The sequence below is a fragment of the Microcaecilia unicolor genome, chromosome 5 (assembly GCF_901765095.1).
Source record: "Microcaecilia unicolor chromosome 5, aMicUni1.1, whole genome shotgun sequence".
Lineage (NCBI taxonomy): Eukaryota > Metazoa > Chordata > Amphibia > Gymnophiona > Siphonopidae > Microcaecilia > Microcaecilia unicolor.
Window position 1 is genome coordinate 167,262,327 of NC_044035.1, and position 13,879 is coordinate 167,276,205.

Below are 13,879 nucleotides of genomic sequence, written 5' to 3' on the forward strand. Positions count from 1 at the left end.
CAGAACTGTTTGAGGTTATAGATTATGACTTTCCTCCTAGAGAGGGACTCACTGTTCCTCTTCATATAGTTATGAAAAAGTACTCCGATAAAAAACTGGAAGATTCCACTAACAGTTCAAGTAGCTCCAAAGAAAATTTATACAATGTATAGAATGCAGAAATGCAGCGGGTTTGAAAACAAGCAGTGGTAGAATCTGCTTTAAAACACACAGGTGGTGCAAGATCTCTTGCTTCTGCTCCTGTAGGAAGAGGGGCTAGAACATTAGACTCTTGTGGCAGAAAAACTTTTCAAGCTTTAATGCTAATTAATCACATATTAGATTATCAGCTTTATTCCACAATTTACTTAAAATCTCTAATACAGAGTAATCTATCCTTTCCAAAATTCCTTCCTCCTGAGAAGGCTGAAGAATTCCATAAGATTCACAGGAAACTTCTTGACTGTCGTAAATATTTAGCAAGGCACACTTTTGATGCCTTTGATATCTGTTCACACATTTCCACCTTGTCAGTAGCAATGCAACGTCTTTCCTGGCTCAGAATCTCCAACCTCAAATCTGCTGTCCAAGACTATTCTAACGGATGTCCCTCATCGAAATGACAACTTATTTGGTGATAAGGTTGAGGAGGTGGACAATCTAATTTAAAAACATACAGATACTATTAAAACTCATATGTCTACTACCTTTTCTTCTACTAGAAGATTTGTGGGAGAATTATGCCACTACAATTACTATATGTCTAAGTGTCATTACACTCCCACTCCTCTGCCTCAAAGGTCTATGCCTCAATGCTCATGTCCAAGGCAACAGCAGGGTCAGAAGTCTCAGAACTCTTTTCAGTCTAATCAACAACCCAATTTTTGAATCCTTCCCAGAAAGCATTGCCAACATACAGTTGTTCATCTTATGGGTGGAAGGATGGTTCATCCTTTACCTTCAGAGGTGGTCTCTCATAACCTCTGATTGGTGGGTGCTTTGTACCATACAGCATGGCTATGCCTGCATTGGGAAGAAAAGACCTCCTGACCATACACCAAGAGAGTCTCATTTCAACTCCATCCAGATATCATTACTTCAAGAGAAGCTCTTAGCCCTCCTCCAGCTGAAAGCAGAACCAATTCCTCTGCCAGACAGGGGTTGGGAGGTTCTATTTAAGATACTTTCTCATACCAAAAAAAGACATGGGGACTACAACCAGTTCTCGATCTGTGAGATTTGAACTGGTATCACATGATTTCTCTAGGATCATTGCTTCCCATGATACAGCTCAATGATTGGCTTTACTCTCTAGATATCAAGGAGGCATACTCTCACATTCCTATTCTCCCTGCAAACAGAAAGTCCCTCCGCTTCCACTGCAGAACTCTCCACTACCAATACAAGATCTTACCATTCATCTTAGCTTTGTCTCCTTGAGTCTTCACAAAATGTCTGACAGTAGTAACTGCAACACTTTGCAGATGGGGCATACACGCCTTCCCCTATCTGGACAACTGGGTAATCAAGGCAGCCTCCCAGGAGTCAGAACACACCTCCATTCTCTCTGCCATAAAGCTCCTAGAACTCCTCAGGTTTGTCATCAATTATCCAAAATCACATCTTCAACCAGTACAGACCTTGGAGTTCGTAGAGGCTCTCCTGGATACTACTCAGGGTTGAGCCTTGCTTCCTCAACCACAGTGCATCTTGCCACTCAGGAGTGCAAATCCACTCAAGTATCTGCTTGTCAGATGCTCTGCCTCCTCAGTCACATGGCTTTGACAATTCATGTAACACCATTAGCTTGACTCCACTTCCAAATTCCTCAGTGGATCCTGGCCTTTCAGTGGTCCCAAGCAATGGGACAACTCTCGGCTCCTATACGGTATCTCCACAGCTGTGCCACTCTCTTCAGTGGTGGATGGTATCTCACAATCTCACCCGGGATCTTCTGTTGTAGCCCCCTCCACATCACAAGATCCTCACCACAGATGCTTCCATGGAAGGCTGGGGCGCTCACCTTGACGGTCCCTGTGGAAGAAATGGCATCATATCAACCTCCTGGACCTGTGAGCAGTGTAGAATGCTTTCAAGACATTCCAAAATGGCATTCTGAATCAGGTAATACTTGCTCACACAGACAATCAGGTTAAAATTACCTGAACAAACAAGGGGAGAACAGGTTCTTACAAGCCCTACAGATATGGACTTGAGCAACTTCTTGAAACATCTCTCTAAGAGCTGTTTAATTAGCTGACAAACAAAATGCAGACAAATTGAGCAGAATCCTTCATCCTCGTGAATGGTCTCAGCGTGCCTGTAGTTCATCGAATTTTTCAGCAGTGGGGGACCCCAGCGATAGATCTCTTTGCTTCTCCTCAAAACAACAAGCTTCCCCGCTTTTGTTCCAGGATATACGCTCCCCAACGTGTATCCCTGGATGCCTTCTTGGTACATTGGGGACGAATCTTCTATAGGTTTTCCCCCACTACCTTTCATAGGAAAAACTCTTCTCAAACTACGTTGGGACCATGGGACCATGATCCTAATAGCTCCCAACTGGCCACATCAGATTTGGTTCCCTCTTCTCCTAGAGTTATTATCCAGGGAACCATTGAGGTTTGATCCTTTCCCAACCTTAATATCACAGAACAATGGGGCTCTCCTCCACCAAGAGCCTCAATCTCTTGCCCTGACAGCCTGGTTCCTGAAGACATAAATTTACGTTCCTTAAACCTTTCTGTCTCAGTTTCTAGAATACTTCTAGCCTCTAGGAAACTTTCTACATGGAAATGTTACTGTTTACAATGGAAAAGATTTTCTATCTGGTGTGCAGCAAGAACACTTGACCCTGCTAGGTGCTCTGTTCCTACACTTATGAAGTACCTCCTCTTTCTTTCAGATTCTAGCCTCAAGACTAAGTCAGTCAGGGTACACTTGTATGCCATTAGTGCTTTTCATTCTAGAATTGACAATAAGCCAGTTTCCATTCATCCCTTGATAGGTTCATGAAGGTAAAATTATGTCTTACCTGATAATTTTCTTTCCATTAGTCCCTCAGAAGCTGGAGTCTCGATACGTACGGTTCCGTTGTTTCTGCCGAAGGTGATTTCGCGTTTTCACCTTAATCAGGAAGTGCATTTACCAACCTTCAAGCGGGAAGATTACCCAGAGGATTTTCGCCAGTTGCGTTGTTTGGATGTCAAAGGGCTCTTCTCACATATTTAGAGGTTACTAATTCCTTCCGGAAGTCAGATCATCTCTTTGTTCTGTTTGCGGGACACAAAAAGGAACAGATAGCTTCTAAGGCTACGATCGCTCAATGGCTACGGGACGCGATCAGCTCTGCGTATCTTCCATGGGGAAGCCGATTCCCCTTCAGATTCGCACACATTCGACTAGAGCTCAGGCCATGTCCGTTGCAGAGTACCGGCTGGTGCCGTTGGACGAGATTTGTAGAGCGGCTACTTGGGCGTTGGTACACATTTTTGCTGGACATTACCGACTTGATGTCGCGGCGCATTGGGATGTGTTTTTCGGTGCTTTGGTGCTGTCTTCAGGGAGTATGCGGTCCCACCCTTCTTGAGGACTGCTTTGGTACATCCCACAAGTCTCTGGATTGATCTGGGGATGCTATGGAAGGTAAAATTATGTCTTACCTGATCATTTTCTTTCCATTAGTTCCTCAGATCAATCCAGAGGCCCTCCCTGGGGTGCGCATTAGCTGATTCTGTATGAGGTATATATGGCAGAGTTTGGTATAGTTTATGTGGTTTAGGTTCGCGTTCTTCTGTTGGTCTGGAAGTTTGGATTCAACAAGTTCTTGGAAAACAGTTGTTACTGTGAAGCAGCTGGAGGGTTTTCCTTCAGATTATTTGCTTTTTTTGAGAGGCAGGAAAGTGAACTATGGTTCAAATGATTTCTTACTGCTTTGGTATCGTATACTGAAGGTAAGATGGCTGCACATGCCCTCTTGTGGCCGAACTTCGGTGTTCCCTCTATCTAACCTGCTAGTGGAGGGACATAACCCACAAGTCTCTGGATTGATCTGGGGGACGCTATGGAAAAGCTTATTTCATACCAAACCTCCTATCAAGCTACCTCCAGTGGCATGGGATCTCAGTGTCATCCTGATAGCTCTCATGAGACTTCCATCTGAACCACTTCATTCCTGTTCTCTGAAGTTCCTCATTTATAAAGTACTGTTTTTAATAGCTCTTATGTCTGCCAGGAGAGTCATAGAGCTTCAAGCCCTTGTGGCAGACCCACCTTACACCAGGTTCTATCACGACAGCGTAGTACTTTGGACCCACCCCAAGGTGGTATCGGTGTCATCTTAATCAGTCTATTGTGCTTCCTGTCTTTTTCCCTAAGTTACACTCTAATCCTGGAGAAGCAGCATTGTATACCCTAGACCGCAAACGTGCTCTCACATACTATGTACAACGTACAAAACCTTGTAGGAAGTCCTCTCAGCTTTTTGTGTCCTATAACTTTAACAGATTAATGATTCCCATCTGGCTGACTGTATCTCCTACACGTATGCTGAGGCTGGGTGGGCTCTTCAAGGCCGTGTCATTGTTCACAATGTAAGAGCCACGGCGGCTTCAGTGGCCCATTTCTATTCTGTTCTCCAGATTTATATCCAGCTTTCATCAATAAAGAATCTAAGCGGGTTACAATAAGATAATAATACAAAATCAAGGTTCAGAAAAACTCAACTATATTATTTATCTAAATATTTTCCAAAGAGATAGGTTTTTAATCCTTTATGGAACTGTAAATATTTCCTGAAAGGGTATGTATTTGTTCAGGTATTGAATTCCATAATTTACTAGCTCTGCCTCCATTGAAGAAATTTGCAAGGCAGCAAAGTGTTCTTCTAGCCAGTGCCGGTCTTAGCAATTGCGGGGCCCTGTGCAGACCAGTCCAGTGGGGCCCCCCACTTGCGCCCGCCCGCCCCACCCCCACCCCTGCCTCCCGCCTGCACCCCCGCCTGCGTCTTGTCACCATAAGCCATAATTTATCAGAGTTTAAAAGGAGCTTCAGAACCCCCACCTCATCCTGTACCTTGATGTGCACCCACCACATTTCAGTAGAGAGCGTCAGACAGTGGCAGGGATGTTCATATCCCGTCAGCTGATGAGCCCAGAGCCTCCTTGCTGCTGTATCCCGCCCTTGTGGAAGCAGGAAGTGACATCAAAAAGGGGAAGGACACAGCAGCGAGGAGGCTCTGGGCTCGGCAGCTGACAAGATATGAACCGCTGCTGCTGCCTAAAGCTCTCTACTGAAATGTGGATGCACATTAAGGTACAGAGCAGGGAGGTGTTCCGAGACAGGAGGACAGATGTGCCAGAGATGTGGGGCCTCCAGGAGCGCGGGGCCCTGTGCAACCGCCCCTGTCGCCCCTGCCTAAGACCAGCCCTGCTTCTATCCACACCTTTACTGCTCACTACTATCTGAAGCAACATTCAAGATGGGATAGCCAGTTTGGACAAGCAGTCCTGCAGAATCTTTTTACTATTTGAAAGTCAACGCCACCCTCCGGCCCTTTTTTTGAACCAGGCTCTCTCTCTGCTTATTTACAACATTTATTTATGTTGTGAGCTTGGCTAGTGAGTCCCACATGTGAGAATATTATGCCTGCTTGTCCTTGTAAAAAGCTAAGTTACTTACCTGTAATAGTTGTTCTCCAGGGACAGCAGGCATATATTCTCACATCCTTCCTGCCTCCCCTTGGAGTTGTCTTCATAGTTGTAGTACTGTACTACTGGTCCCACGCTTGATCACTGGGCAGGAAGGCACTCGCGTGGTGGGGACACTGCCTCAAAGATTTAAAGTGACAGTATACTTGACAGTGTCGGCACCGGGCTCCGTGATTGACGTTATCCACTTCTGAGAATTTTTGCCTGCTGTTCTTGGATTAAACCAGTTAAGTATTAGCTGTTCCTATGTTATTTATGTACTATTTAGCTCATGTCTTTCCAACAGTAGTTCAAACTGAGTTACATAGGTATTTCCCTATCCCCAGAGGGTTTACAATCTAAGAGGCCCTTTACTAAAGCTTCACGCTCACTAAATGTTAAGCCCATTTTATACCTATGGCTTCTTCACATTTATTATGCGATAATTCCGTTAGTGTGCGCTAAGCTTTATTAAAAGGGCCCCTAAGTTTGTACTTGAAGCAGTGGAGGGTTAGAGGACTTGCCCAAGGTCCCAAGAGATGGCAGTGAGATTTTGAACCATGGCCTCTCTGTTTCATAGCCTGCTGATCTGACTATCAACCTACTCCTCCACTCCAAACTTTAGAAGAAATAGATAAGATTTCATCTTCAGGGGCACATAGGGGAATACTTAGACAATGGAAAGTAATTGGAACCCCTACAAGAATGCTAATAGAAAAGAATGCGCACCAAATACAAAAATATGAGTATTTACAGAATAAATAAATATGATCTATGAATATAACAGTACTTATAGAATAAGAATTAAATAAAACCTATCCAGCTGCTCTTCAGTTCCCATCCTTATTTGGGAGCCTTCTTGTTAGCAAGTGTCACAAATTACCTGACTGACTCAACCAGTCAGATTTCAGTTCAATTCATGTGATATAAAGTGGTGACCTAGAAACAGAGAATATGAGAAGAGCTAAAGATAACAAGGGCTATCTAATTTTCCTGTTTTGCATATAATACCAAACAGCCTACTTCATTCAGACTTTCTTTGAAAAAATATTTAATGTTCTTCTGAGTTAACCCATTTGAACTTCATATCATAACTCCTTGTTTTAGAGTTTCCTTTCCAGAGAACTTCTGAGAAATTTCTGTTTCCAAAAGTTCAGCAAACATGAGAGGAGACTTTTAGAGAATTTCAAATACAATGATGGTAAAACTTCAAAGAAAGGACAGTGCTCATATCCCCTGTTGCTTCTGGAGAAATGAGATTATTTTAAGTTGTGATAGGCTTGATGGGACCAATCTAAAAATTGCTCAGTGATTTTCTAGTACTTCAGTTTAGGGATCATATAGATCCTGAATAAAAAAAAATGGACCTATGTTTATTTTGGCATGTATGTATAGTTTAAACCAGCACACCATGTGCTGGATTCAGTATATGGTGCCGAAATCAGTGCTGAACAGTATTCAATAAAGGGTGCTCTGGGATGGGCCTCCATATGGAATAGCGTCTAGCACCAGAATCCTCGCCCAACTTCGGGCGCAAGCATTTACACCCATTGAAACCAAGTGTAAATCCAGGCACATAAGTTGGGCGTGGATCCCCCAAATTCTATAACACTTTGCACATTTAAGTGAACACCCCTGACTTGCCCATGTCCCTCCTATAGTTATGCCTTCTTTTCAGATCCGCATGGAAACAATTAGGTACTATTCTCCATTTTGTCTCTTTCTTCTGCCAGAAAATCACAGAGCGTTACCATAGGGACCGGGCAAAGCCAGTTTACGACGATGTAGCAGAACGAAACTTTCTGATCGTGGATGAACGAATCCAGCTGATTTATCACCATGAAGATGATCGCATTATAGCGTCCAAATGGGAGTTCCTAAAGCCACCCAGCACAGAGAAGGGGACCCCGATGGTGCTGACACCTGACATGAGCGTTGCATACTTGGTAATGGGAAGAGCTTGCACGCTGGGTGCAGAAAGCAAGAGATTATTTAATTAAAAGAATTAATATTTTTATAAGCATATATAAATACTCCATAACATCTGGCCACTGTAGTCTGAAGGCTTACAGACAATGGTGTGATAACTGCTCAATGCTGCATTAGCAGCCTCCTTTATATTTTACAAAGAAAACTAGAAATTGCCATAGAAGCTCCCATACTGAGAAGAGGGGTTTGGTTGGGATAAGGGAGATGGTCTCTCCAACAAGAAAATGAAAACCTTTGATTCCTGATTGAAGGTTTCCTATTGGTGGTCTGGGATATGGTGATAGAATGGCATAAAAATAGATAAGCATAAACAATTATGGTAAGACATGAGCTGCAGAGATGAGCATACAGAGAAATAAGGTAGTGAGAGTCAAAGAGAAAAGATACAGAGGTCCAGATGGGAGATTTCTGCCAGAGCCTCAAACTAAATACATACTCTGGCCCTGGGTATGTTGGGTAAGATCTCCAGAAAAAAAATTGTGATTGCTGTGTTGTTCACTTCTATATCTAGAAATAAGAGTCAACAAAGGAGAAATTATGTCCTACCTGACAATTTTATTTCCTTAAGTCCTACCAGACCACTCTAGAACCTGTGAATTATGTCCGTTGACCAGTGCATGGAGACAGAGAAACTCCTTAAAGGCACTGTGCAGCCTTAAAATGCTCAGTAGTTTTAATAACAAGCTATTTATTTATTTGTAACACTTGTATCCCACATTTTCCCACCTATTTGTAGGCTCAATTTGGCTTACATAGTACCGTAGAGGAGATCGCCAATATCGGTATGAACAAATACAGAGTGAAGTTGTGGTAGAGTAAAGTTCGTGTTCGTGCTCATGTCCACACTTCTGGTCAAATGTTGACTTTATCCATTACCTTTACCAGCAAGGCACTGTTGTACTCTACTGATACAGCTCTCCAGCTAGCTCAGGAGCAGCCTTAAAATCTGATCAAATAAGTTAGAGGAATTGTATAATAGAAGTACTTATAAGAATAGCTGTACTGGGTCAGATTAATGGTCCATCTAGCCCAGTATCCTGCTTCCAACAATGGCCAATTTAGGTCACAAGTACCTGACAGAATCCCAAATAGTAGCAAGATTCATGCTGCTGATCCCAGGGACAAGCAGTGACTTTCCCCATGTCTATCTCAATAGCAGACTGGACTTTTCATCCAGGAACTTGTCCAAACCTTTTTTTAAATCCAGATATGCTAACCGCTGATACTACATTCTCTGGCAACGAGTTCCAGAGCTTAACTATTCATTGTGTGGAAAAACTCTTTTCTCCTGTTCATTTTAAAAGTAGTACCATGTAACTTCCTTGAAGTGTCCCCTAGACTTTGCACTTATTGAAAGAGTAAAAAATCAGTTTACGTTTCCCTATTTTATACCACTCAGGATTTTGTAGACCTCTATCATATCCCCCCCCCTGAGCCATCTCTTTTCCAAGTTGATGAGTCCTAACCTTTAAAGCCTTTCCTCATGTGAGAGGAGTTCCATCCCCTTAATCAATTTGATCGCCCTTCTTTAAACTTTTTCTAATTCTACTATATCTTTTTTGAGATATGAAGACCAGAATTGAACGCAGTATTCAAGGTGAGGTCGCACCATGGAGCGATACAGAGGCATTATAATATTCTTGGTCTTACCCATCCATTTCCTAATAATTCCAAGCATCCTGTTTGCTTTTTTGGCCACTGCCGCAGACTGGGCAGAAGATTTCAGCATATTGCCTACAATGACACCTAGATCTTTTTCTTGGGTGCTGACTCCTAAGGTAGACCCTAGCATCAAGTAATTATGATTTGGATTATTCTTCCCAATGTGCATCACTTTAAAAAAACATCAAGAAGTTACTTCAGGAAAAGGTTGATGATTATATATGTATAATGGATGATTTAGAGAAGGGTGGGATCTATTTAGGTGGGACTGTGAAGATTATGTATGGGAAAGTAATGGGTATGTTTTCATGTTATGTGTAGTTGATGTTTTATGTTTAATGTATTGATTTGTGCTCATTCATACTTTTATATGTGTTAATCTGTACTCTGTTTAGTTATAGGCAGAATATACATGAATAAACTTAAACACAGGGTATGGCAAAATTCTAGCCCAATGCTGCAGTTCAGAAGCCATAAATCTCTATACCAGTGTTCATGCCAAAAAGTGAAGTCCCCCAGGACTAGGTAACATCAGCCCACTGCTAAGGTCAAGTACTCCTGTAGGAGAAAACTCCTGCCAGCACAACTGCAGCTTAATTCTGCTGTTTGTTTATAAAAGCATAAGCAGCCCAGGCATTGGCCAAGTGATCCTAAGTGCCATACCACACTGCAGCATCAATTCAAGGCTTGCAACCCGAGTTCCTTCAGGTATATACACAATAAAAAGGTGTCACCTAGTGCAGGATTCTTGCAGAAATAAATTTAGCCATGAGAGGTTTTTTTTTTTTTTTTTTTTTTGGGGGGGGGGGGGGATTCAGACTCCTCTGAGTTATCCCATCAGCTCCCTTTAAAGAATATTGTTTATCCAAATACATAAATTTAGATCTAAAAGCTAATTAAAGTCACCCCTTGCTCAACTGGAATTTCAATCCATAGTGATTCCAAGATGTTTTTTGTTTCCTGCAGAATTTTCAATCTATTTGATTCAAGGCTCTTGTTATTATACAATGCTACCCCTCCACCAATTCGATCCACCCTATCACTATGATATAATTTGTACCCCGGTATGACAGTGTACCACTGGTTATCCTCCTTCCACCAGGTCTCAGAGATGCCTATTATATCTAATTTTTCGTTTAGTGCAATATATTCTAACTCTCCCATCTTTTTTCTTAGGCGTTTGGCATTCGCATATAGACATTTCAAACTATGTTGTGCCTATTTATAGCTTGCTCAGTACTAGACAGTGTTAATTTATAATCTTTTGTCTGATTTTTATTTAAGGACACATAGAAGCTCGTTTTCAAAACATTTAGACTTACAAAGTTCCATAGGTTACTATAGAACTTTGTAAGTCTAAGTGTTTTGAAAATATGCCTCCTGATCTACTATGGTCTCTTTTGCAACGTCGCTATCGGGATACCCTACCTTCCCTGTTTTGGCAATATCTTTGAAAGATACCTTGTTCTGAACCATGCGTTTTTGAATGACTGTCGGCCTTCTCCCAGGTTCTAGTCTAAAAGCTACACTATCTCATTTTTAAATGCCAATGCCAGCAGCCTGGCCCCAGAATGGTGCAGTTCAATATTAAGACAAAGTAGGAAAGGGCATATTCGAGACTGAAAGTCCTAGATTTCAAAAGAACTAACTTTGCTGAGATGGGAGAATTTCTCAGGGAAGAGTTGGATGGGAACAGCTGAAGGAAGTAGAACAGCAATGGGAGAAACTGAAAGGAGCTATCTTAAAGGCGACAAGTCTATCTCTACTATAATAAAAGACACCTTCAACGTTCTGAAGCTGACTCCGTGGCTTCACTGGTGAAGGGTTCATAAGGATCGTAAGGTTCGTCGCTCGGTAACCATCTCTCTCTGTCCCGCCCTCACGTCAAAACGTGATGACGTCGAGGGCGGAACAGTGAGAGGCAAGGCAACCAACCAACTAGATAGTTGTAAGCACCCCTGCACACCGCCTACCCTCTCTGTGTCAAGCGTTGCGGCGGTAGACGTTCGTTTGTTTTTGGCGGCTGAGAGAAGAGGCACAGAGCAAACAAATTGGCAAACAAGAAAGGTGGTGTGTCGGCATGGAAATAACAAACACCTACATACGCGGACAGAAGACCGGAAGGAGAAATTTATCCTTCTCAGTGCCCGTGGCTGCGTCAGCACCGCCGTTGCCTCTCAATGTGTGTGAGTTACACAGTTTGAGGGAGCTCCTGCTGGCTGTGGGTCAGGCCAGGACTTTGCTGGTGGATGGGATAAGCACTGTGGTAGGGAGGGAGGGAGGGTGGGTGGACAATGGAACTGCGTGGGTTGGTGGATGGACACTGAAACTCGGAGGAAGGGAGGGAGGGAGGGACCCTGAAAATCAGAGAGAGGGAGGAGGGGTGGACCCTGAAACTCGGACGGAGGGAGGGACCCTGAAACTCGGACGGAGGGAGGGGTGGACCCTGAAACTCGGACGGAGGGAGGAAGGGGTGGACCCTTGAACTGTGATGGAGGAAGGGGTGGACCCTGAAACTCTGAGGGAGGGAGGGGTGGACCATGAAACTCTGAGGGAGGGAGGGAGGGAGGGGGTGAGGGGACCAAGAAACTTGGAGGGAGGGGTGAGGGGACCCAGAATCTTACTCTCTCTGTCACACACACTCACACATTCACTCTGTCTCTATCACACACTCACTCTCACACACACTCTATAAACACACACACTCCGAGGAAAACCTTGCTAGTGCCCGTTTCATTTGTGTCAGAAATGGGCCTTTTTTCCTAGTATGTTATAAACAGTGCTTTTTTGTGCCGGTACGCAGTGGAACAGCGTACCAGCACCTTTTTTCTCTCCCCCCCCCCCCCCCCCCGGGCGAGTCCTGCACCCTTCCTCTTGCTTCCCTACTTACTACTACGTAGGACTCGGCAGTGCGAACGGTGCAGGCAGCGATCTGCAAGTCCCGCCTATGTTGTTTCAACTTCCTGTTTCCACATAGGCGGGAGTCGCAGAGGGAAGCTCCGACGCTGCCAGCCTCAATCGCTGTACCGTTCGCACTGCTGAGTCCGACGCTGGCAGCCTTTCTATCGCTTTGCTGGCAGGCAGTGGAGAAGGAGGACGGGCTGGGGGAAGAAGAATCACTGGACATGGGAGAGAGGAGAATCGTTGGACAACGATGGGAGGGCAGGGGAGAGAGGAGAATCGCTGGACATCATGTGAGGGGAGGGCAGGGATGAGCGAATTGCTGGACATGGAAGGGAGAGAGGAAAATCGCTGGACATGGATGGGAGGGGAGGGCAGGGAAGAGAGAATTGCTGGACATGGATGGGAGGAGAGGGCAGGGAAGAAAGAATTGCTGGACATGGATGGGAGGAGAGGGCAGGGAAGAGAGAATTGCTCGACATGGATGGGAGGAGAGAGCAGGGAAGAGAGAATTGCTGGACGGGGAGGGGAGAGAGGAGAATTGTTGGACATGGATGAGAGGGGAGGGCAGGAGAGAGAGGAGAATCGCTGGACATGAATGGCAGGGGAGGACAGGGGGCAGGGAATAATTGCTGGACATGGATGGCAGGGGAGGACAGGGGGCAGAGAAGAATCGCTGGACATGAATGGGAGGGGAGGGCAGGGGAAGGAGGAGACATACTGAACATGGATGGGAGGGGAGGTCAGGGAAGAGAGATTCGCTGGACATGGATGGAAGGGGATGGCAGGGAAGAGAGGAGAATCACTGGACATGGATGGCAGGGGAGGACATGGGAACAGAGGAGAATCACTGGGCATGGGAGGGGAGGGCAGGGGAGAGAGGAGACATGCTGGACATGGATGGAGGGCGGGGAAGAGAGGAAGGGGATGCACATGGTTCAGAGGGCAGGGAAGAGAGGAGAAATGCTGGAAATGGATGGAGAGGAGAGCAGGAGATAGAGGAGAATTGCTGGACATGGATGGATGGAGGGGTTGGCGGGGAGAGAGGAGAAATGCTGGACTTGGATGGAGGAGAGGGGAGAGAGAATTATTGCTTTATATGGATACAGGGGAGGGGAGAGAGGAGAATTGCTGGACTTGGATGGAGGAGAGGGGAGAGAGAATTATTGCTTTATATGGATACAGGGGAGGGAAGAGAGGAGAAATGCTGGACATGGATGGAGGGGAAGAGAAGTGCTGGATATGGATGGAAGGGAGGAAAGAAAAAAGAAGAAGATGCACATGGATGGAGATGAGGGAAAGGGAAGAGAGGACAAAAACTGCACATGGATGGAGAAAATAGCCAAAGCTGGATCCACGTTATACCTCCTCCAGTCAATTCCACGTAGTAGTAGGAGGACCCAGCTTTTATTTATGGATGTATGGCAAGAAATGAATAAGAAAGGAGGAAAGTAAAGAAATAAATGGAAAGGAAGCCCTGGAAACGGAGTTAAGGGAACAGATAGAGAGCAGCAGAATCAGAGACTGGGACCAATATGGATAGAAAAACAAAGTCACCAGAAAAACAAAGGTAGAAAAAAATCATTTTATTTTAATTTTAGTGTTTGAAATATGTCCAATTTGAGAATTTACATCTGCTGTCTTATTTTGCACTGGGTATA

General features: G+C 44.4%; 1 protein-coding gene across 4 annotated transcripts in view; it reads left to right on the forward strand.

Annotated features, from left to right (window-relative positions):
* The window catches only part of DRC7 (dynein regulatory complex subunit 7), a 173,420-nt gene that overhangs the window by 122,174 nt on the left and 37,367 nt on the right, over positions 1 to 13,879 (forward strand). For all 4 annotated transcript variants that reach the window (XM_030203566.1, XM_030203565.1, XM_030203564.1 and 1 more), the window contains one exon: positions 7,400 to 7,612. In XM_030203566.1, coding sequence (XP_030059426.1) covers positions 7,400 to 7,612 — 213 coding nt within the window. The remainder of the gene's footprint in view (positions 1 to 7,399; positions 7,613 to 13,879) is intronic.